Raw genomic sequence first — 24,417 nt, 5'->3', positions numbered from 1 at the left:
AGGTGATAATTCCTAATGCTAAATTGTTTTGCAAGTGAAATTGATTATTCCTAAAGGACTGGGAAATGCTCCCCTGCATTTCTGAACAGTCTATGAATCCCAGGAGTAAAACCCTCAATTGTTTGAATTTGCCTGAAAAATCCTGAAGAACCGCTCGGAGCCACTGGCAGGGCTCAAGCACAGCCAGGGCTGGGCACACCAAGCATAGTTCATGTTGAATCTCCTTACACCGAGCACTTCAACTACATGGTCTTCACACTTCTGATTCAAGCAACAGTCTAATTAGCTATGCATAGGCCCTGGGGACTTGGATAAAGCTGACCCAAAAGGTGCAACTGGTCAGGTTCCTTCTCCCCAGTTCAGAAAGGCAAGACTAGCCCACAACTGAAATGAGAACATTTAAATAAGGTGTGCCAGGCACCTGTTAGAAATTCTAGATAGAGGCTTGAACTCCTGAGTCATAAACAGGGGAGGACGTGAATTCTGACAAAGCCCCTTTCCTGGCCTCACTGAGGGCTAGTGGGTCTCTGCAGGGGATGGCAGAGTTCGGGCTCCTCAGGAATACTGTTATTAACGTATGTGGGTATTTAGCGGTTTATTGCAAGTATAGCCAGAGCCTACTCTAAAACACACATACGCATGTTTCGAGACGCTTATTTCTTTAATTATGCTCCAAAACATAACGCATCCCAAAAGAGGATATCCCACTCGCTCGCCACACTCTTGAGTTTGAACCATGGTCGCAAGCAGCAGTCAATCACACACTACAAGGACAGCCACGCTAATGAGAAGTCTGCTGAGGGTAAGGAGGATGACTCAAATTAGGTTTCTCTCAGGAACCACACTCGCTACTGGATAGATGCACTGTTCGGTCCAAGTTAACATGCAATGGTTTTATTTCCCTGCATGCTGGAAAGGATGGGAGTCATTAAAAACAAAACCCAAAACATTTTACCTTTGACTTGGATTCTGCTTTTGGCGTCCCATCTGCCTTATTGTTCATTTTAGTTGCAGGTGTTAACTTGACATCCCCAAGACCCATCATTTCAGGGCTTGCTGCCATCCCTAGGAAGTGAAAAGAATCTGTAACACTGATTTTCAATCCCGTACAATGAAATCAATGAAAAGCCTAACAGCCAGCACTGGCTTACCTGCAGAGTTGTTAGCCATATTGCCTCCCATCGGATAGGGCGGGCCCTGGGGGTTGATCATGCCAGCCATACTGTTAATTCCCTGTCCATAAGGAGGCCCAGTGCCCATCATTCCCCCTTGATTCATGTTGGGATAACCAGGAGGCCTAGAGAAAGCAAGGAAGAAACAGACTCTTACTCCAAATACTAAGCATTAACACCTTGTCTTCTAAGGAAGCGGGTTTGCTAAGAGAAACCTTCTACAAAGGAAGCGGAGAAGTGACTTTCTCCAGCTCACTTTTCCAGCAAAAGACCAAAGATCAGGTGCTCTTTTAAAGCTTGGCTAGCCTGCAGCCCAAGTCTCACTCAAAAGAAAAGGGGATGCAAACCATTTGGAAAGAGGTACTTCAGTTCTGAACGTTTTCACCCGTAATCTTGTTCTGCTACATCCCCAGACTGAACTTCGTTTGTGAAGTTGCCTTTACAGGGAAGAACAGATCTGCAAATACTGCAGCCCTGTGCATTTAAGTGAGAATACCTTATTTGTACAGACGAACAGTGTAGTGCTCCAGCCACATTTAACGATTTTTCTTTCTTTCTTTCTTTCCTTTTTGTTACCCATACAAGCTACATTATTTTACATGCATCAGAAAACCTCATGCACAACCGTCACTCAAACTTTCTACTCAAAGGGACAGGCTTTGATGCCTTTATGGGCATTTGGGAACTTGACCTCTTGGCAGTCACAGGGAACATCAGACAGCAGCTTGCAGAAGCAGCCCTCAAGTCAGGGTAAAGAGCACAATGCCCAGTCAGACAACAAATACATCCAGCAGCTTTACTGGGGGAACCCAATTTATAAGCAGGTTCACAGCTCTCACGGCATTCTGGTAGGCCACGTGCACCTACTCTGAAATGTGCAATAAAAAAAAATAAAAAAAAAAAACACCACAGAAAATAGTTGCAAAGTTCAGTGCTGCATTCCAGCTCCCCTTCCCACAGCTGGTCATCAAGGGCCGAAAGGGAAGAAGTTCATTGCACTGGACAAGTAATGCCTTGGTTCAGACAAATGCAGCTGGACGGCTGTCTGCTAGATTTATGGGCTTTACCACACACGCAGCGTCTCTGAAGTCACTCATGTAACAAAAGAGACCGCAAAGCAAAAGCAACTGAAGGGATCTCAGAGTTAAACAGATTTCACCTATGAATATTAAAAATTCCCTAAGCATGTCATTAACGATATATTCCAACACACTGCTTGTCCAGGCTTTATGCCTTTCCTTTTTTAACACTTAAAATTGATGAAGAAGTCTCCAAGAAGGGCAAACCTTCAAGGAAGTGTGTGTTCAGTATCACCCCAAATTTGGGTTATTCCATCCACAGCTCTGAAACCTACATCTGACACAGGAAAGGGGCCAGGGGAGATCGCATTCCTTACCTGTTCTGGATGGAGTTGGCAGCAGCATGCATGGCGGCAGCGGCCGCTTCTTGTGCTTTGCGATTCATGCCACCTGGCGGGGGGCACATCCCCGTCCCCACCTGAGGCGGCATGTTGGCCATGTTAGGTCCGTAAGGTCTGTTCCCCATGGTTGCATGGCTCATCCTCCCGGGAGGAAGCCCGCTGTACGGCGGCACGCCAGTCTGCCCATGCATCTGGCTCCCTGCTCCCATGGGGTTCATGCTTCCTCCCATTCCGGGACTGGGGTAGTTGGCATTGGACATAGCATTGTAGTTTGGCTGCCTGGGATAACCTCCTAAGGAGATAAAAAGAGGGGAAGACAACATCATTCAACTAGTTAGTTTATGAATCACCATAAAAATCTTGTATCAGCAAATATTTAAAGATCACTAACAGAGATGAGGGGGAGTGTTAACACCTCAACAAAAAGTCAAAGTACTTGGATATAAGCCACATAAAATAATGTTTTGACATAGCCAAGTAACAACATCGATTCAAAAGCTGCCTGAAACCCTCCCAAACCTCAACAGAGCAGAGTGAGCTACGTGGTCCAGGACAGGATGTAAAAAACTCACTTAACCCTTTCCAACACTCAATTTTCTTCCTCTCTAAAGAGAGCTGGCCCTTCTTCTCTACTACACGGGATGCACGATCTACGTCTTTTTAAACGAGGAGGAAGGATCCTACATTTAGAAGTACAACTAGCCCTGAAAGCAACACATTTCATCAATCTCAACATGAGGAAAGCACAGTTCCTTCCAGCTCACAAGGAGCGTACTGCTTTGCATTACCCACACATTAAGAGGGGGACAAATAAAAACAGCTTATCAAAGACAAGATGTTACAAGAGAGAGAGGCCTTTTGTATTTGCTGAGCTCAGTTCCCACCTTGAGGTCCGTACTGCCCGCCCTGGGGTCCGTAGCTTCCCATGGAGTTCTGCTGGTATGGCCCCATTCCAGCGTGCATCTGTCCTCCAGAAGACTGCCGGGGAGATAAGGCTGAGCCGGGCTGGGGCGAGCTGTACTGGGGCATCTGAGGATTCCTCTGCATGTAACCTGGTGACCCAGTGAGCGGAGCAGACGATTATTAGTGCACCGTATCCAGAGGTGCCACTGGACACACATGTTCTTAGGTAACAGCAACCTCTGAGACCCACTAACAAAATCCTTTCATCAACAGCCTAGACAGATTTTACAGTGGTTGCTACTAAGGAGCCAGTGTTATCTGCTAAGATAACAGATCCAATTTCCTGTTTTAACCAGGAAAAAACCCAAACCTTAGTGTCACAGGAGTAGACAGTACGACTCTGCAAATCCTAGGGGCTTCTTGTTGTTGTTTTTTGTTTGCTTTCTCAGGGTGACAGCTATGTACCTTCAGCTATGAGAGCTGAAATTTTACATGCCTTTTCCCCCACACTAACTTTATTCTCTTAGGGGTAAAAGGCACACGATATCGTTGCGGGCACCCCTGATTTTGAAGCTTAAGGTTATGGACCTTGGACAAGCAACATTTACAGAAAAGTGTTTCAAAAGCCAGAGAAAACATCTTACAAGCCAAACTACTAGCTTGGATGGAACATTAAGAGGCCAAACGACCAGCAACAGTTGAATTTACTGCAAGGTGCCTAAACACTTGCAGCTTATAAACCTGGGGCAGCTTTTAAATGCTATTGCAAGATAGAATCCATGTCATCGGGCCAGGTAATTTTCAGTTACACATCTAGCTTTACAAACAGATCCATACAATTAAACCTTTTAACTCGTGTCACACACCTCGATCTTGCGCTATGCTTGACTGGTTCATGGAAGGATGCATGATACTGTCCGACTGGCCACTGGGCGGTCGGGGTGGCATCTGATTGCCTACACCACAAAAAGGAGAGTGGTTAATCACAAAAATGGTACACCACAAAAACCAAGATGCAAGAGTGTTAAATACCAGAACTACAAACAACTTCAGGAGAAGGGCATGTTAGCCACAGTGAAGAGAAACAAGAGCAAGATCAGTCACATTAACCCAGCAAAATGACACTGCTGGTTTACCAGCCACCCCGCCCATCTTACTGCATCCTTTACAAGTTACAGACATTTTAAAGCAAACAAATGAGATCACAGGACCTCAGTAACCACACAGTACTGACACTGGCCAATTCCTCCCCACTGGCCATTTCAGTTCGCTCTCCGGCTGCATGAGGCAGTCCCACCAACGGATCAAGACGTGCCCGGCAGCGTTACCTGGTACTGCAGCAGGTGAAAGCGGACCAGAGCGGGACTGCGCAACACTAGCTGGAGATCCAACTGGGGATGGGGAGGGTCCTCGGATGCCTGGCAGGTGAGGAGAGGTATGTGGAGAGAAAGGAGACTGAGCTGGGTTACTCTGCTCTCCTTGACTGCTGGAAATCCCTGATGTGCTTACTCCAGGACTCAGGGCTCCTTCTGTACCCATGGGTAGATCATCTATTGAACCAGACAGGTCCTGCAATACACAGAGAAACAGATCAGGCAAAAATAAGAAGACGTGGGACTGTTCTCTCACATACCACTAAGAAAGAGTGCATTTCTCCCTTAGGCATACCACAAATAGAAGTCAATGAACTCTGTTCATGTTATTGTCAGTAACGAAGGCTGCTGCAGACTGAGGTAACTGCCAGATGTGTCTTACCCTGCCGCCCGTCTCTGAACCCAAGAGTTCCCTAGCTGGTTTGCTGAGTGCTTGCTGATGGTCCAAACAATTGGTTAATTCTCCTACTTGTTTCTTTTAATTCAGTTTAGGGGCAAGAAATTAAAGAATGCATCAACAACACACATAAAACTGCAAATAGAGGAGACAGTCCATGTGATTGTGGCTTGGAAGAGAAACGTGGCTCAGCCTCTGAGAGACAGAAAACTCCTGCCTCACCATAATTAATTCATAAACCTCATATGAGCTGGGAAACTACTCACTTGAGATGGATAAAAACAAACTAAACAGAGATCTAAAAGAAAACCATAAAATACTCTTCAGGGTTCCCTCTTCCCTTTCTTCAAAGATAGCAAGAATTAGCAGTTACAATATCTGCCTGTAAAGTTTAGCTTTTCTTGAAGGCAAGGCTAGAATATACCCTTCCCACTGCATGCATCCATCCCGAAGAAGAAAAGCATGAAAAGCCTAAGAAAGCTGAAACCTCCAATTGCCACAGTAGCGACTGCAAAGCGACAGCACCAAAAATCAGCTGGCAAGTCTGAAAAACGGGGATGCTTCCAAGAAGATGATGTGAAGATCCAACATGCACAACTGTACCAGGTGTTGGACCATAAGGTGCATCAGCTATTCCGGCTTGGCCTGGTGTAAATCAGTAACAGCCCAAGGCAGAGTAAGCGGTGGCGCATTTGAACAGAAAACTGGGAAGTTACAACTATTCCTGTGACTAGATAAAATCTCTGCCGGAGATTCGAAGGATCACAGCGGGTGAAGAAGCGGCAGACCAAAGCTTACCAGGACTTCACCTATCCTTCCTAAGTCTTTCAGAGCAATCAGCCCTGGATCAGACGTGTTCTGGACTGCGCCCTGAAGGCGTTTCAGCTCAACCCCCCCTGCACGGGATTCAGCTGACCAGCATGAACAGAGCCAACCTCATTTAAAACACCATGCAGAAAGGCCGAGCCAACTGATAAATAACTTGGACGCCCTGGTCTCATTTACACCGACTGGATGATGCCTTGTTTAGCAGCAGTTCGGATAACATTTTCCCAGCTCTGCGCAGCGCAGAAGGACCTCGGACACAAGATACCACAAACTTATCAGCCTTCAGAAGCAAGCGAGAGCCCTCCCACCAACACCTGCCTGCCAGGTGATGTGTGAGAAGTCTCTACAGCACGTCCCCATCATCTAAGCTGGAGAACAGTATGTCACAACATCCTAGGAAGTGGAAAACTGGAGTTACGGAAGAATAAAAAACGACCCGCGAGCTATCCAACCACCTCATCACACTTGCGGGACAGACAGTGACATTCAGAAGGACAAAGGGGAGAGCTGGGCATCAGCTGCACCACGTTCAGTTGTCTCCTGCATTTGGTCAATCTTGTCTATTTTAACAGTGGAATTTGATCAAAATGCTTCTAGCAAACACTGGCAATGCTACATTTGAGCTGAAAACGTCCGTCAGTTGGATGACTTAGTGCATAGCGTGCCCTTCCTCCCCTTCCATTACTGCTTCCGTTTGAGAGATCATTTCCTGCACGACAGTCTCAGGGGTCTATTTGCTTACTGCTGAAGTATTAGCTTCCTGGGAAAAAGAGAGCTTTGTTTTATTTCAATGAAAGCTAAAAAACTGCAGAAAAAGCCTAAAAATAGCGTCTAAGAGCTCTCGCAATTTTCACTACCTTCCTATTGTAACATCAAAAGCGTTGCTCATTTACACAGCTGTTTGTTTTTTTTCCCCTGGACAACTTTGACAAAACCCACATTCCTACGGTGGAAACCATCTGAAGTGGGAGTAAAGAGTATTTCCAACATTTTGCATTAAAAAGCATCAGCCAACACAATCAAGAGCAAACCACTCCTCTCCCTGAGACTCACTGCATCTAACTTCAGCCACTGGTATCAGACCCAGATTCCCCTCTAAGTCGACGAAGGGATCAGAATGTCCAGAAGCCAACTCAGTCCAACCTAAAATTGGATGGAAATACTGATATTTCCCTTAAATACATTAAGGTACTTTTAGTCTGAATCACCAAATGCATCCAAACACTGTTTCCATCATCGCTGAAATGAAGGTGGAGGCCAAAGCCCTTTACAGCTTTAAAATCCCCACCGCCATGAGCTTATGCAGGTACAGCATTTCAGAGCAGTTAAACCTTCAGACCAGAGGGGCAGAGCCTAGAGCTACTTAGATGAGAGATTTTTAGGCTCAAAACAAAAAACACATTATAAATGTACACCTGAGACAAAATACTGGCATGAAAGGACAGATACAGAGCGAGCGTGCAAGGTGAAATGTGAAGTTCCCTTCCGTTATCAGCAGTGTGAGTGACGTGCTTCTCCAAGAGGCAAAAGAGAAGGTTTGCCTCCAGGACCTGAGGTCACTGCCTGCTACACGGCACGAGCAACGTTCATACATGAACCGGGCAGACTAAGAGGATAGGACTTGGTAATGCCAGGCACGAAAATATCTGCAAGACATAAAATGAAGCAATGTTAAAAACTGTTTGAAAATTAACTCCTAAGTAACTAGATAACAATCTTTAAAGCTGATGTCTTCGACCTTGCCTATGCATCAAAGCTTAACCTAAGTACTGCAAGTCATTTAAAAACATTCAGTTTTAATTAAGCGGGTTAATACAGGGTTGCTTCAGACATGCTAGCGAGGGCCCCTCTGCATTGCTAGCATACCATCACGGACCTCACGTATAGGACAAGCAGGCCTTCTAGCTCTAAGGCTGTGGATCAGACTCTCAGATCATCAGTTTAAATAAGCTAAAAGTGAATTACATGTCAACCTTTCTTGGATGTTAGGACATGAATTGAAACAGGACCATAAAAATCAAGTAACTCATAAAGTGACTTTCGCCTCTGAAGATCTGCAAGTTTCATGAATCCAACAATAAAGTCATTTCCCAGCCAAGAAACGCTCTGCCAGCACAGCAGCATTTTCCGAGTGCGTTATTCAGCAGGACTACGTTTCTCAGAAGAGCAGCTCCTGCAAGGGGAAGGAGGGAAGCAGGGACTGGAATGCCTAAGTGCAAGCAGCTCATCAGTAAGGAGCTCTTTGCCACCTATCAAGTTATTTTCTCAGGATGCCAACCATCATGGCACAGAGCGGTGGTTTTGGTTTTTTAACTGAACCTAAAGGACAGCCTCCAGCTCTGATATCCCATTTACTCAAGTGCAGCACAAACTAGGGGAAAAGAAATCTCTCAATCGCTCTACAGACTGTGTCAAGGACGGCCGTAGCAGAAAAGCCTTTAAAAAAGGAAAACCTCATTGAAATAATGGAGACGTGCTGCCGTCAGCGGGTTCTGGATCACGCCCAAGAGGAGAGGGCCAGCGACGTTTTATTTGCCTCCCACAGAGCATCAGGAGGAGACCTGGAAAGACACAGCAGCACCAGGAGAAGGGCTCTCCTCTCCCCTCCTCCCGCGAGCGCAGCCAGTCGAGCCGAGACAGGAGGTGAGGCTCGACAGCGGTAACGCTGCCAACTTGAAGGAAACGTCAGGGTCTGGAGAATTTCCTCACGTGTTTCCAATGTGTTTTTTATGCATTTTATTGCTCATCTGCCATGCAGATCAAAAACGCTGGAGGGATTCCAACTATTTCACACAGAATCTCACACTCCAGGCTGGCTGCAGCCCCAAAGCCTGAGTTTCTTCACTTGAAATACTGCCCAGTGTTATTTTGGGATGTGACCTGATAGCGGAAGCCCACGGGGACCCTGAAACGATAACTGTTCCAGCTGCGATTGGTTGCCCAGCCCTCGCCGATGCCAGCATGGGTTTGTCAGCACTGCTGACAAACAAGGACTCAGCAGCTAACACCTTCTTTTCACACCACAACAAAACCATGCCTGAAATCACACAATCTGGTACCCAAAGGAGGGGGCCGGGGAGTTCATCTATCTCAGGGAAAGGGTTGCAAGTCCTGGCATGACCAACACAAGGGAGCCAGTTAGCTGATGCTGGAAATGGCAAGGCTTCTTTTATATGAAAAGAGGAACCGCCATTTCACTATCTGATACAAGTTCATTTGTTAAACAAACACAAAGATGAAACAACAAGAAATACTTTAAGATCAAGGTAACAAAGCCCCAGAGGAGAAGAGGTTCACGGCTCCGCTCTGGCCCACCCCACCGGTCTGGAAGAGCAGGAAGACTGACCAGAAAGCAAAGCCATCTCCGCGCCGGGACCGCAGCCTTCCTCCGCGCCTCCCCTGCCCGTCCCCAGCCCAAGCGCCTATGAAAAGGCTGGGGGAAGAGGGAAGGCGCGCCGTCGGGCTGTAATGATTGTAGGCAGTATCAGATCACTAGATAGCACTCAAGGAAATTATGATCTGGAGACGAGCGTGTGGTGGAGCTTATAAATTCTGTAAGGGCAGTTGTTTCCATAAAGATGCTTACAAGCAAGACCAGAGAACAATGGCTAAATTTATTCCCCAATTCTTTCTGAAAGGGAAAAACCTTTTCATTGCTTCTGACTAATTGAAATACCTACTTTCTATTACAATTTCATTTTCTCTGCAGTTTCTTTTCCACTCATTCAAGAACTATCAACACTTAAAAATCACAAGCTTGTCCTTTCCTTCTCCTTTATTTCCTTACCGAAAATACCTCAATCCTCTCTATCACAAAAATTACACAGCTGACTGGCAAGCTAGGATCTCCCTGCTATTTCGGGGAAATGGATAGACTCATTCCTCCTTCTACAGTACAGACAACGGAATCTTGCATCTTATGCTTCACAAAGCACTCTACCTCATAACACAAAGCAGCCTGGAGACCTCACCGTGCTCCATTTACACCAGACTTACAGATTCATATCACATCCAAGAAGACACCTTGCAAAGCTGACTCGAGATTTCCGCGGATGTGACGGAAGGGGCTGGAGCGGGCTCTGCCGCCTGCCTCCGCCGTCCTACTTACTGCGTGCCTCTTCCATGCTGCTTCCCCAGTACAAACCAGAAGTTGGAGCTGGGGAACACGAGTTAAGCTACAGCAGAAATCCAGTTGATACTTTCCATCTAGAGAGAGTTATAATCTACCGCCTCCAAAGTTTTTTCTTGCTGACAAATCATAGAGTTGGTACGGAGTTTTTCAGTCTCCGAGCTGGTCTGGCTTACCGGAGGCACACTGGAAAGGGCCCACGCTGCTGCAAGCCCTGCATCACCACCAGCTCAATTTCAACTGCCACGCTTTACAATTCTGACAAAGCCCATCAGCACGTACCGCCACAAACGCAAACCCGCTGAGCACTGGCTCTCAGCGCTCGGTAGGCAGCTGCAGGCTCGCTGAACGCCCTGGGTGGGAACGTGAAGACCTACCATCACCATGAGAGGACAGCGAACTATTCCAAAGCCAAAGCAGATTTCCAAGTCCCATCCTATCCCCAAAATATACAAGTTGTTCCAGGGAAGACCACCATTCGCCTCACCCTGCTCTTCTACCATTGGTTATTGCGCAGAAGATAACGAGTTCATCTTTACAGCACCAAAAGCACCTTCTAGATGATCATCAGTTTTGGTGCGTGTATGGGCTGGACAAGAGTCAAAGGGGAGGAGGAGGAAGGATGCGTGCAGCATGTCTCTCCAATAAAACCTCCCGCCACATCTAGAACATTTTTGGAATTTAAAGTGAAGTCAAAGATGCTGTTAACACTGTTCCCATGCGCTCCATACTCTGTCACGCTTCGGGAGGAGTGGTGCAGAAACCAAAAATACGTATTTTTAAGCTGCCAGTTTACCTGTTACTGATTTTGCATTCATACATGTGTGGGAAGCATGCTCATCCACCTTCCCAAGCTACCCAAGATGACTAAAGACTAATCAAATATAACCAAAGCCTAGCAACGCAAGCTGGTGTCCCCTTGACCATACGCAGCTTTCCTCCGCTGCCACACAGCTCTCACCTCTTACTCTCCGAGGCGCTGGTAAGTTTGTTTTTAGCTTGACAGGGAAAGACGACTCTCTCCTGGCATAAGACACAGGGAATGCCCAAAGGAAGATTGCTGCCACGCTACCACGAGCTGCACAGTACGGTCCTGTGTTTTATGAGAGCTTTTTAAATTCATGGCCTTGTCTTTTCTCTTATATCCCCTTTCAAAATGGGACAAGATCAGCCATCAGAAGGAACAAAGGGATTTAATTATGCAATGAAATCCACTGGTTTTGGCCCCTCGGATATGTCTGTGGAAGCTCAACCTCTGATCTGAGCAAGGACCACATGTGAGCAACTAGACAGTTCTCAGGCTCTGCAGCAAGCTCTTTCGGAGAAAAACCCAAGATCCTGGTTACAAAACTAAGCATGCATAAAAGCCGTCGAGTCCTATTATGTGCCACTTACTCATCCAAGCAGTCCTTAGGTAAAGGAAATAAGTGCTAGACTTTTACTACTTCAAGGGAAAAACACCTGCCCACTAAAACAAATACCAGGCAGGGAGCGCTATCAAGGCTTCAGCCTCTGCTAGACGGAGTCCATATTCCCTTCCCTTCCGAGGAGTTTAAGCTCCTCTCAGGCATCAGCGCTGACAATTACAAACCTAAGATGGGGACTAGAACATGCAAGAGAGATTCGCACAGTTTCCTTGCTCAAAAAAGAAGCTGAAAAGCTCATTCTTCCAGGCTGGCTTTAGACAAACTGGTAGAAGCTGCTGGCTGTAGCTGCACTGCAGGAAAAAGAGCATTTGGAAAGGAGGCTGGCAGGAGGAGGGGCTCGGTGTCACACAAGAAATTTTACTCTGATTGCAAAAATAAGCTGCTGTTCTAATCCACCTCAGTAAATCTAGGTGAGTCTGGTCGTTTGGCAGAAAGCAGGGACAAAATAAAGAGGGAGGACGACAGACGGAAGCGCTGCTGGCTTTACTACATTCCTGCAACGGGAGACCTTGCAAAACAGCCAGCGCTGCTACCGCAGCAGCCATTGATTTTTCAGAGGTCGATACTCCACTCCCACAGATCTACTCGGCAGGAGCTTTAATCACATCTACTGCTCCTACCCTCTGCCACCCCTCCTTCTCTCCCCCCTCCAAATAAAATTAAAAAAAAGGAGGGGGGAGGCAAGGGGGCTTTCCTTCCCCTTCAGACACTGAGCAGACTAACAAATCTCATATCCTCGGTCTTTGGAGAGGAGAGATTCAAAAGCTGTAGTTGCAGCACAAAGTATAGGAGGAGTAACACGATTCATCCACAGAACAAGATGTCGCTGAAGGGAAAACCCACCATGGGGAAGGCCAGCATTCCCACTCAGGGAGCGCTGGGTGCTGAGCTCTTCTGCAGGACCCTGGGAAACGCAGCAGCAAAGTCTGCAGAAGAGTTTCCATTTAACCCTTCGAAAGCTGCTCAGCTTCGAAAAAGTACTGCTACGTTTATCTAAACATTGACACAACAAAGTATTCAAAGCATCATTGGTAAATGCTGAAGTTTTGCTTGACAGAGTAGTGTCAGTTTAGCTAACAGAGAAGCTGGCCCGGCCATCCAGCAGCAGCGCTGCCACACGAAAGGATAAAACCTCCAGCTTCAACAGTAACGCTGACCCTAAAACAAGCTGCAGGAAAGAAGCACGGAGGGCCCCGGGCACAACGAGCGGCAGCATCGCGGCAGCATCAGAGGATGCTCGCAGCAACGCTGGTTTTTTGGAGGGTGCTGGGGATGCAGCGGGAGCGAGACCTACAAGTCGATCCCATCGATCGGAAAGGCTGGTGTGACACCAGGCCTTGCGAAGGCAACTGCGAGCGAGAAACTAGTGCAGGTCTCAGATGACAGAGCACAACCTGTTCATTTGAAGAGCTTTTGTTTTTCTTCCAGAGGTTTTTAAGTATTCTACTTCAGCCTGGACAAACCCCAGATCATATAAAACACTAAATCACGTAAGAGGCAGGAAGCTACCCTCTTATTGCCAGCTGTAAGGATATTCCAATTCCCCAGCAGTGCTTCCTCTGGAAGGCGCTTTCCAGTCTCCGATGTGTTCAATTTAGACTCCAAAGCATTTAGTCATCTCAGCATGTGATTATGCCACCATGCCAACCACACGAGTTAGGGTGGGCAAAGAAACGCAGCAACGGCAGGAGTCTGAAATAATTAAAAAATTTAAAAGGCCCCTGCTCAGGCCAATACTTTGGATTTTAAGACAGCTCAGCTTTTAGTATTGTTATCAGCCTCTTTGAAACAATTAAGAGTGACAGAATCAATTTCTAAAAAAGCAGAAGGAAGAAAGATTTTAGGAGAGAACAAGGTTTCTAAGGTATCGGGTATTTGCGAGCCTGATGAATCTGGTGGTCCTCTTGCCAGAAAACGCTGCTGAAGAGAGAGCTGAAAGCTGGCGGCTCCTTCCCAGCGTCGGCTGTACCGGCGGGAGGCAGCGAGGGAGCGACACGAGGGGCTGCGGCTGGGCCCCCCGACACCGCCAGCCGCGGCATCTCTAGAGAAACCACCTCCGGCCAAGGACCCGTCTGCAGCACCGCACCCGCGCCCAGGTACCGCTGACCTGGACGGGACAGAGAGGCTGAAGACACGTTTGGAAAGAATCAAGGAAATTCTCCTCTCGCCCTGGCTCAGAGCAGCAAGCCTGCACGGGAAGAGGTAATATAACCATGGAAACCTGGCCCAGGCCAGACGCTGATGTACGCCCGGTGCTACCCTCGGGGTCAGGGTGCCAGAACAGTCAATTCCTAGAGATATCGCTTCAGGAAATTCAGCTCTTTTTTTTTTTTTTTTTTTTTTTTTTTTTTTTTTAAAATAAAGGTTTCTACTTTCCTGGGTAAGCCCTGATTCAAAATTATAATAGAAAACAATGACACAACTCCTGCTCCAATTACCAGGACCTGCTTGAAATCACGGCGCAAACCTCGTACCCCCACGGGTGCGGGCACAAGCCCACGCGAGCAGCGCGGCCGCTGCAGGAAGGAGCGGAGCAGACAGAGCCTTGGGCCCCTGCCATGCCCCACATTTGAGCACCATCTGAAACAGTCTTCTCCACGGCATTTATGATCGCGCACGTCTCCAAGACAAGTCAATCCAGCGCGCCAAAAGGACAGTAACAGGAAAACGACTCCTGTAAACTGAAAGCTCAGGTGTGGCAGCATTTAAAACGCATGCAGCGCTGTCAGCCAAAGTTAAACACCTTCCTTTACCCCTGCCAGCGCTCCACGCAGCAGACGAAGGTGACACCAACATGGACTCTCCCTCCCCTGCACAGTGCGGGACCGCTGGCAGGGTTAAGTTTGGATGGCAAGGGAAGAGGATGAGGCTAGCGCGTCCGACTGACGAGAGGCTTCCGCGCATTTTAAAGGGTCTCCAACGACACCAAATCAGCAGCAAAAAGGAAGTGAAAAACTGATTTCCCTGCCCTACAACAACGAGCTGCTCGAAAGCATGTCTAAAAGCAGAGGGTCGCCTCGCGAGGCGCGCGTTTCAGCAGTTACGGCGCAAGGAGCGGCTCCGTGTTTTCAGGCTGCGGCGGCGCAGGGGATGCGTGTGACAGAGCACAGACTATTGTTCGGGATCCAAGACCAGAACTGGTCATCCTACAGCAATTTCCTGATTAAACACTGACCCGCCTAGTCACTCTGGCCCGGCCTAGAAGAACAAGAGCCTGTCCTCTCCCGAGCGAGCCGCCAGCCGTCCCTGCCGCCCACCTCCACGCGGAGGTCGCCATCTCTTCTTTCAGTTGGGTCCGTAACCGAAATCGCTCCTAAGAAAACGAAAGGCTGGGGGTTAGGGGAATCTGTGCGAGGCGTGCAGGCAGGAAGCGGAGCTGAGCCGCTCGCGACCAGAATAGAAACAGGAAACGAGCCCGGCATCGAGCATAGCGCAACCGCTGCCAGCGCAGGCTCCGGTGAAGCCGCATCAGCGGCTCCGCGCGGCACCGGCTCGAAAGGGACGTTCATGGGAGGCGGAGGGCTCCGCGCAGCCCGGAGAGGGCCCGGGCGATGCGGCGTGGGGTGGAAGTCTCCTCCCAAGCACCGGGTCGGATTAGCTCGGTTCAAACCCGGAGGAAGGGGTGGGAGGAGAGGAAATTGCCACATGGACAAATAGCTGAGCAACCCCGAGAAGCAGGTCACAGGCGCAAAACATGTCACTGGAGCGGCTGGAAGATCGGGGGAGCTTTGCGAGCGGCACTCCACACTCTCCGCAGCTCTAGAGGTTATTAGCAACATTTAAAAATTACAAAAAAAGGCACAGCCTTCTTAAGAAACCACACAAAAGTGATGGCCACAATCACACACCAAGAAAAGCTCAGGCAGAGGAGCTTCGGTCACGAAAAAACGTTTTCAACTCCCCACATCACCATAACTTGGGATAGAAACCTTCAGATCAGCACAAACTGGAATGCACCGATCTCTCTAGTACCAGTGTTTCAGGTATCGCGCTCCTCGGGGCAAGCCGCCGGCTGCTGCTGCGCTGATCTGCATATCCACTGTGATGCCCAGGCACCACCGCATGCAGCCACCCCGCTTTGAAATGCATACGTCGCTAATCCCTCTCTTAAGGCAAGCAATAAGACAAGCTCAAAAGGCCAAATACAAACCAAACAGAAGCAGGAAGTCCCATATGGGAAAAGAAAAAAGAAAAAGAAAAAAAAAATAAAAAAGAGCCTGAAGTGACCAGCAAATCCAACTGTACAAGGTTCTTTTCCCCTCCCCCAAAAGAAATTGTCAAAATGATGAATTTTGAGCTCAAAGACTTTTTAAGAAAACGTTCCTTTCCTGGGCCGCACCTCCCTCCCCATCCACGGCAGCTCTGAGACAGCTTTTTGCTGCATTTCAGCCTGTTGCGTTGATTATTTCCAGGTCAGGGGACACAGCTGACAGAGCTCAACTTTATTCCACTTCAAGTACCCAGAGAGCACAAGTTGAAATGACCGCTTTGTAAGAATGGAAAATCCAAACGGTGCTTCCCTGACAACCTCCAGTGTCCAAATTCAGAAACTACTGGACTTAAGAAAGGAAGATGTAATCAAACCAGAAACACCCCCAGCTGCTGGGGATATTCACAGAAGGGTTCTTTCTGCACAGGCCAAAACTCTGCAGCCTCATTCCTCTTCCCTCCCCACAAAACCTAATTTTGTTAAATCCATACTGCAAAGACCTAAGACCAGAATGCACGTTCAAAAGCGAAACATGGATCAGGAATTTGCTTTCAGTTGGTTATACTCCTTTCTGCCACTGACAAGACACTTTTCAGATCTAAAGTCAGAGATGAACCACACCACATCAAGATGAAAACAAGTTGCCCAGAGCAGGGATGGGGTTTCTCCCCCAGGCTACGCAGCACACTGACCAAACAAACTACGGACATGCTGGGGTGGGAATTCCGAAACTTCTGTCCGAGCTGCCCCACTTTGCTTCATTACATATTCGCTGCAACAAAAACTCCAACGCAACCTTGCTATTTCAAGACCTCCAAAACCTTGCCAGAATCTGTCCTCCTGGTGTGGCCACAAGTCCCACCCCATGCAGAAGCTTTCCTATCAAAGCACCGCCGAAAACAATACCTGTCACAAAAGTTTTGGTTTCCGCAGATAGGAAAGCTTCACCGAAGAAATCCCAGAAGGTTCAGCAAAAAAGCAAATACAAGCCAGTATATACTGGTATCAAATCAGTTTTGCTTTATAAATGGCATTTGGGGCCAGCCTGGAAGCCCTAACACCACAGATACCAACGTCTGTGGTTGGGAAGGTATAAGCAGCCTGGCGTGGCAACCACCGTCTCGATGCTCCACTCCTCATCCATCTCAAAGACGTCAGGAGCTTGCGCTCAGCTCCTGCAAGGCAGCCCATAAGACAGAGACTGGGGCAAGGTGACAATCTGTTGCATGTTTCATAATAAGATACAAAATTCCTCCCAACAAACCTAAAAGTCCAGAGAACTTTACAGCAGAACTCATTTGCAATCCAAACCCAAACGGATGCCCCATTTGCTTCCCCTGTACTTGCTACCAGCACCTTCCATGTCCAAGCAGAAGGTAATTAATAGCTGGAAATACTTGAGTCCTACAGACTCAGAATCCAAGCCTCAAAAGGTAAAGACACCAAATAAACTGGATGTGACTTGCCAGGAAGAATTCTTTGCTAAGGAGAAGAGACTAGGGAATCTCCTGGGAGAAGCAGATTTATACTAAGGATTACTATTCCTCTATTACACCCAGACACAAAAGACTACACTTCTCCCATACACAACAGCAACCTAAGTTTAGTTTAGCTGCAATCCTGACAGAGCCTCCCTAGGGAAGCAGCAAATTCTTCAGACAAATTCTTCACCGAGCCTGCTACAGGAAAAGAGCACCAGCCCGGACACACGCAGGGATGCATCGGTGAGCTCGAGTTAGCAGCAGCATTCTCCCCGCAGATGCAGCAAGTACAGTCTTCAGAAAGGGAACAACAGACCAGGAAATACTTAAGCTAGAACAGCCTGCAACACAAGCAGAAATGGAAGACCAGACATTTCGCTACTTACAGATGAGCAGACAAAGCATTAGAGAAATCAGTGATTTGACTCTTCTGCTGTTAGAAGTCCGAATACGGGAACATCACCAGGAAAAAGTTTAGTTAGTGAACAAAAATCATTACCAGGAAGGTATCTTGAAGACCCTCACCCAGAACGATCAACATGACATTTCTTAGGCAGGTCCTACCAAGGCCAGTAAGAGCGCAGAGGAGTTGAGCAACTTGACAATGTCACCATCCAGGAGATCCCCGCCTCCTGAAACGGTGCTGGGATCGGCTGAAGAAATATTCCCCCCGTTACTGCTTACAATTCCAACATTAATGTTGGTGTACAATATTAACGCGTAAAGCTCAAAGACTCGTCAAGGCACTGGGTACATAAATTTAACACTTGATAAGAACCTAAAAAGCAGCAACCTCCTCCTCCCGCTGGAGCTGATCTTAATTAAAGATGATGCATGGCACGATTTGCCCCGATTCCAAGAGACCCAGTGAGCTATTCCACAGCGCCCACTGAGGCTTGGAAAAGGGCTCAGAACTCCACAAAAAATTAAAAGCCCACAAACTAACTATGCTTCTGTAAGTCATACATAATGGCAAAACAGGGATCCAGGAATCCTCCCGAGTAGGATAAAACTTTCTAAAACAGACAGACTGAGCAATACGAGGAAGATAAAAAGAAATTGATAGCACCCTTCCACGTAGCTCGGCCGTTTCTAAGCATCCCCAGGCCAAACTCTGTGCAAGAGATCGATCACTGAAACAAAGAGTTGGCTTCCATACACCTCTCTCTAAACCGTTCCACAGCATCGCGTTTCTCAATTTACAGATGGGGTGCTGGTCTTGTCCTACAAGAGCCTCACAAGAAAACAAGGAATTATGAAACACATACAAGAATAAGGGCGAGTTTCTGCAGGGGGTCTCCTTTTTTAAATTTTTTACTACCAAGGGAAGAGAAGGCCCAAAAATACACCGGGGCTGGGTAAGCTAAAGACTGCTTGATTCCTTAAATGCAAATTATTTGGTGATGAAGTCAGGAGAACAGGATGACTATAAAGCCTGTTTAAAACAGAAGCGAGCTTTATAGCTAGCCAATCCTAAAAGCTGGGCCCATTTTTTGAACCCTGGACTTCTCTCCAGCAAACCTCTGAAGTGCCTGATCAGAAACCGGTGGACATTTAAAACTTTTAAACTGGATCAAATTCCCTCGTTTCTAGGTTCCTTCACTCTTACAGCAGAGATGGGTATCTCTGCTTAAACTGCTCGGGAAAAGGGAAAACTTGAAAGGGGCCAAATACATTTAACCACAAGGTATAAAACAAACTCCCACTTGGTGCTGAGAAGGAGCCACTTCTGCTATGCAGAGCAACTAATTCCTATAATCTGAGTCAGAGGGCGCTGATTGGTACGATTCACGAAGGCTCTATCAGCAATGCTACTGAACAGGACTTCCCACCGTTCGGAGCTAGAGCAATTTCTTCAATTACTTCAGTGGCTTCACTTTTCCTACGTTCTTCGCCAGAAGATGGGTCACATGGAAGAACTTGTGGAGAGGCAGAGTGGAAAGAAACATGCTATTTAAAAGGATTTTCCCCCAGGTTTCAGAACAAATTAAATCTTTGTAATCAGGGTCCAAAAGGGGAAAAAAAAAAAAAGGAAAAAGAAAGAAAAAAGGAACAACCCACAACTACTCCCATTAGGTGGTCAGAACTAGAATCACTTTGTATTTTGGGTGACAATTTGTACCCACAGTCCAAAGGAATTATTTCAAGGGGCTCACAACAAAGCCATTCTCGCTGCTGAGAGCAAAAATAACTTGGCTATATACACGGCTCACTCTCCTCTGACCAGTCCAACTGCAGCTTAGAAAACTGACTTAGCCAGTGGCTAAATAAAAAAACAAAAGCTCACTCACTTCCTACCGGTTACAATGACAGTAACCGGCAACATCAGAACCCAGCAGCTCCAAACTTTTCTTCCAAGTCAGAGGCACAGACCAATTTGTGCAAACTAATCCAAACTTGTAACCCTTCTCCATTTTCCTGATGAAGTTTTAACCCAAAGTTCAACTATTCTGGTCCAAAAAGCGCTGGAACGCCAGGCGCTAATCTCATACCCAACTGTTTGCTGTACATACAGCAAGCAGATTTAGAATGCAAAAGAAAATATAATGCTCCCTCTGTCAAGGAAGGAGCTATCTGTGACTGATCTTCCTCGCTCCAGGTACTAATAAACTTGTCTTTTTCACCAACTGTTCAGTCAGATTGGACCAAAGAAGCTTAAATCGGCAGTATAAGGATGCAATGACGGAGAAACGGAACCGCGCCACCAGTCTGCTAACCACCAGCGGGCTGAAGGAACAAGAAAATAAACCAGAGACACTTTCCCCTGAAGGTCAGGGTCTACCCTAACAGCAGTCAGGTACTTCAGACACTGCCAACAGAAAGCTCAAAAACAAAACCAAACCAAACCCTTTTAGCTAGAACGCGCAGGCCAGAGTATTTAGGGTTAAACTTTACTCTGAAATCCATTACTTTTGTAAATTACATTTAATCTCCAGTGGGAAGCCAGAAGCTAATGACTTAGTAAAAAGCACAGGCAGCCTCCATCATTCCCATTTCCATGTGGAATACCACCAGCGCTAATTTATCCTGCCGTGCTTCTGATTGCCCTCGCCCCATTCACTTCTAGATCAGCTCACCACTCACCGGCAGGCTAGAAGGTCTGGACTGAAGATTCAAGTTCATATCTTCTTGCCCTTTACTGGAAGCCATTGAGGGAGCAGATGATGCCTGGGACCCAAATGAGTCTTGAGATAACTCCTGAAACACCAAGAAACACCAAAAAAAACCACAAATGGGAATAAAATCATGGCTCTGCTGGAATCACTCTGGTATATTCTCACATTGTGGAAGAATTAGGTACCCTCGGTGACATCTGCCCAAACCAGGAAATAAGACAGCAAAGAGTTCAAGGCAGCACGCCTACCGCTCCGCAGGAGGACACCCACTGCCCGACTGCTGCAGGGAGCAGCGGGAGCGCAAGTCTGGAGCACGACCGAACAGCAATTCTCCGGCTTTCCCTTATTACAGATCCTGAAGGACAGAGACTGTCCTGGAAGACTTCCCACCTAGCTTCTTCATCTTCTAACATCTTACAATAGCTCCAAGTACTTCATTACACAAACAAGGCAAGTCAATTAAAATCTTCAGTTTTTCGAACGCCACCTTTGGTGCACTGCAATGTTTGCTGAAAGGTCCCAGCTAGCTTTTCACACAACTATTAAAATTCTATTAAGCCTTGCGGAAAATAAATACAATTTATATTAAAAAAAAAAAAAATCTGCTTCATGATTTTATCTTCAATTCCATGCACTCGCTGCTTTATTTCTCCTCCCTAAAGCCAAGTTTTACATTTAAGAGCAAACTCTCCCGTCATCATCTATGTGTCACTCTGCAAACTGTGCTCTGCTATTGTGCTAAACCAAGTAGCTCTGTAGACCACCTGGAGAACTTCTGCAGACCACAGCGTGAAAACCATTCCAGTACAAAATCCTTTAGACTGGTATTGCCAAACAGCAGCATTTACTCGACAGTAGTCTTCAAAACTGCAGTATTAGCTCGGCTTAGCTTGTTACCACCACCACATCTCTCCGAGAGATACAGATCTAGACACAACAGAGAAAGCAGCACATCTATTACGGTAATCATTCCAGCCAGCTTGCTGACGTGTAGCTCAACCGACTTTAACGCAGAAAGAAAAGGATTTGCCCGAGTTTCTTTAAAAACCACTGAGAGAAGGAAACAAAGCAGGAGACAGCCTACCTGAGGAGGGGGGAAGCGTTGCTGGGAGTATGCAGACTGCTGCTGCTGCGGCTGTGACTGAGGGTATGAAGACGACTGCTGAGAAAGAGCCGAGGAAGCTGTCTGCTGAGTTTGTTGCTGCTGCTGGTAGGGCGACTGTGACTGCTGCTGTGAGTAGGGAGGCTGACTCTGTTGATGTTGCTGGGCTGTGGACTGCTGTTGAGGATACGGAGTTGGGGACTGCTGATGGGGCGCCTGGGACTGCTGCTGAGAATACGCAGGCTGCGATGTCTGAAGTTGTGGAGGCTGAGACTGAGGCTGTTGCTGCTGCTGATAAGAAGGCTGAGAGTGAGGGGTCTGGGATGGAGGCTGCTGAGAATATGGAGGCTGCTGCTGTTGGGGATGAGGGCTTTGCTGGTTGTAATACGGAGTCTGGCTTTGCTGCCCATATGCACTGGGGCCTTGTTGTCCGTAAGGAGGAATCTACAGAAGAAGAGGGTAGAGTTATACCAGTTATGAAGGTATTTTACATACACACACAAAGTCAGATTATGCTCAAAAAGAAAAAAATTCAGAGGCCTGCGCAGAGCAGTTAACTAGGAATGTACTGGAAATGCCACTAGCTGGGTAATTCCCAGACAACAGCAGAAGTCACTTGTGTATGACATTACTCTTGGCAGTAACAAGATTTTAATAGGCACCATAACTAAGTTTTTAGGGATCCTGATCTGACCACCCTTCAATGATAGCAATATCGAAAGGAAAGACTGCTTGCTCCGAAAAAAAAAAAGGCAGCCTTTTGAATCCTGCCAACAGTCCAGCAGGAGCCACTTGGATCATGTAGCAAGGCAAAACTGACCTGAAGTCATTTCTTCTGTAAAGAACAGCTGCGTCTTTAACAGAAGACAGCGGAGAGGCTGTCTTACTCCCCTCACTGTTTTTCCCTTGTTTGATTCACTGCTCTGCCGCTGCCTCTCTTGGCAGCGAGGATTCCACAGGTCCTCGTACATCGATCACACCTGCATCCAGGTGTGGTGCAACGCGTAGCCTAAAGAAATGCCATTTAACCTAAGCAACTGATTCCAACCTGGTTGAAGGTGGTCCCTTCAGAAGACACAGTACTTCGCTGCTCTTCTGCCTGCCCCTGCTGCAAACAGAGGCTACAGAAGCTTGGGTGCTCTACCTGCTGTGCATATGAGATGCTGCCCATTGTACTCTGTGTCCTGCTTTGCATTCCCATGGGATATCTCTGGGGAGTTTGTGGCCCATACGGCTGTCCTGGATAGCCATGTCCTTGCTGTGGCCCCGCTTGAGGTCCCTGCTGTTGTGTGTACGGGTTGTTTCCTCCATACGGCTGAGGCCTCATCTTCCCCATCTGATCCATTGGGCTCGAAGGCTGCAAAGCAAGTGGCAACATGTGATGTGCATCCAGTTTCATACAGGAATCGTTCACAACTTCCCAAAAACCCCAGAAGAAAGCTTCAACAGGTTGGCACAGAGAAGCAGAAGCTTGTCTGTCTTTTCTCCAGCGCCAAACCCCCCAGTCACATTCTGAATTACAGCAGGATTCCTGCTGCCCTTTCAAACCTACAGACGTTTCACAAAGAACAAACCCAACGAGGAGTCGTCATTTTATGCTGACATATCTCCTGTGGACGGAGGACAGGAAAGAAGGGGGCAAGGATCATTAAGAAAGATGAATTATCAGTGTAAGTGGCTTTTCCCCATCGTAGGTAGTAGTTTAATGTCCAGCTATTCCACAACAAGGTAAACTTAGGCTGAAAATTTAAATATTCACAAGAAACACCGCTTCTTTCACACATAACAAGGTCTCCCAAAACACTACAGGCTGTTAATTTACACTTACGCATTTCAATTAATCCATATTGATGTAGTAATCCTGGGCAGTGCTACTGACATTCAGAGTTCAAGACTGCAGATCCATTTTTGCATTTTTTTTTTTTACATGTACTTTTTGTCTGCTGCCTTTTGTAGAATCAAGATTTCTAAATCAAATTTCTTTGAATACATGAAAAAAAAAAAATTGTCAGCCTTGAAAGTCAGGTCCCTGAGTTTTACAGCAGACATGACGAGACGAGTGAATAAATGCAAACTTTCCTAGGACTTCCTAATGTGTACTGCCCCTGCCTGGAGCCAAGACACAAGAAGAGTCAATCAAATTTCCTGAAAATACAATAAACCTCAAAACACAGCCTTTCTACCCAGATAGGACTATTCCCACGCTAAAGCAAGGACTGTTTTGGCGTAGTGACCTCTAAATGAATCCCAGGCGCAGTCTTTAACCTCCATCACTCGGACTGAATAAGAATTGTTCGCTGATCTCCTGATGACCTAACTAATACCAATTAGATGTTTTCCACCAGATCACCATGACAATGGACTCTCTATTACACCATTCCTTCCTGCAACTAGCCCTAGGGTGGTATTTGTACAGATCCACCCTCTCTTGCCGAGATCAGGTGCTTGAGGAGTGGCACTACAGGCCTGCACAAGCAAATATCGCACAAAGCCAGCCCCTGCTGGAAACCTGGAAGAAGCCCGGAGACCAGAACAGCATTTCAGTTATGTTTGCAGAACCCACCCTCCTAGGAAAAAAAGTTCGTGCAGCATGCTACACTTCAGAAAATCCTACCCCAACAGCCAGCACAGCTTGAAGTCCCAACACAGACCCTGAAAACATTTGTTTGACCAGCTGTCTGCTACCTCTTGCCTGCCAGGCAAGCCACACAGCACCGAGCCCACGCCAAGCAGAAGCAAGCGGGGCGCAACGGGGAGTTAATGGTACTCTTGTGGGGCAACAGCAGCTGGGCCACGGGAGGGAGTTCGCGGAGATGGCAGGAAAAGCACCCCGGTTTTGGTAAGGGGGCTACCCACTCC

The 24,417-nt window shown here is 47.2% G+C and overlaps 1 protein-coding gene across 4 annotated transcripts in view; it reads right to left on the bottom strand.

Moving 5' to 3' along the window:
* The window catches only part of ARID1A (AT-rich interaction domain 1A), a 61,180-nt gene that overhangs the window by 14,363 nt on the left and 22,400 nt on the right, over nucleotides 1-24,417 (bottom strand). For 3 of the 4 annotated variants that reach the window (XM_087761299.1, XM_087761300.1, XM_087761302.1), the window contains exons 2-10: nucleotides 22,703-22,915; nucleotides 21,541-22,002; nucleotides 20,425-20,538; nucleotides 4,824-5,064; nucleotides 4,362-4,451; nucleotides 3,477-3,644; nucleotides 2,569-2,884; nucleotides 1,152-1,297; nucleotides 956-1,065 (exon numbers count right to left, since the gene is read on the bottom strand). In XM_087761299.1, the coding sequence (XP_087617425.1) occupies nucleotides 956-1,065; nucleotides 1,152-1,297; nucleotides 2,569-2,884; nucleotides 3,477-3,644; nucleotides 4,362-4,451; nucleotides 4,824-5,064; nucleotides 20,425-20,538; nucleotides 21,541-22,002; nucleotides 22,703-22,915 (1,860 nt within the window). The remainder of the gene's footprint in view (nucleotides 1-955; nucleotides 1,066-1,151; nucleotides 1,298-2,568; nucleotides 2,885-3,476; nucleotides 3,645-4,361; nucleotides 4,452-4,823; nucleotides 5,065-20,424; nucleotides 20,539-21,540; nucleotides 22,003-22,702; nucleotides 22,916-24,417) is intronic. The other variant, XM_087761301.1, reaches the window with a different exon arrangement.

Source organism: Nipponia nippon, unplaced genomic scaffold (genome assembly GCF_047370975.1).
Source record: "Nipponia nippon isolate SJK-2023a ecotype South Korea unplaced genomic scaffold, ASM4737097v1 scaffold_23, whole genome shotgun sequence".
NCBI classification, from domain to species: Eukaryota; Metazoa; Chordata; class Aves; order Pelecaniformes; family Threskiornithidae; genus Nipponia; species Nipponia nippon.
This window is presented reverse-complemented; position numbering and strand designations above follow the sequence as displayed.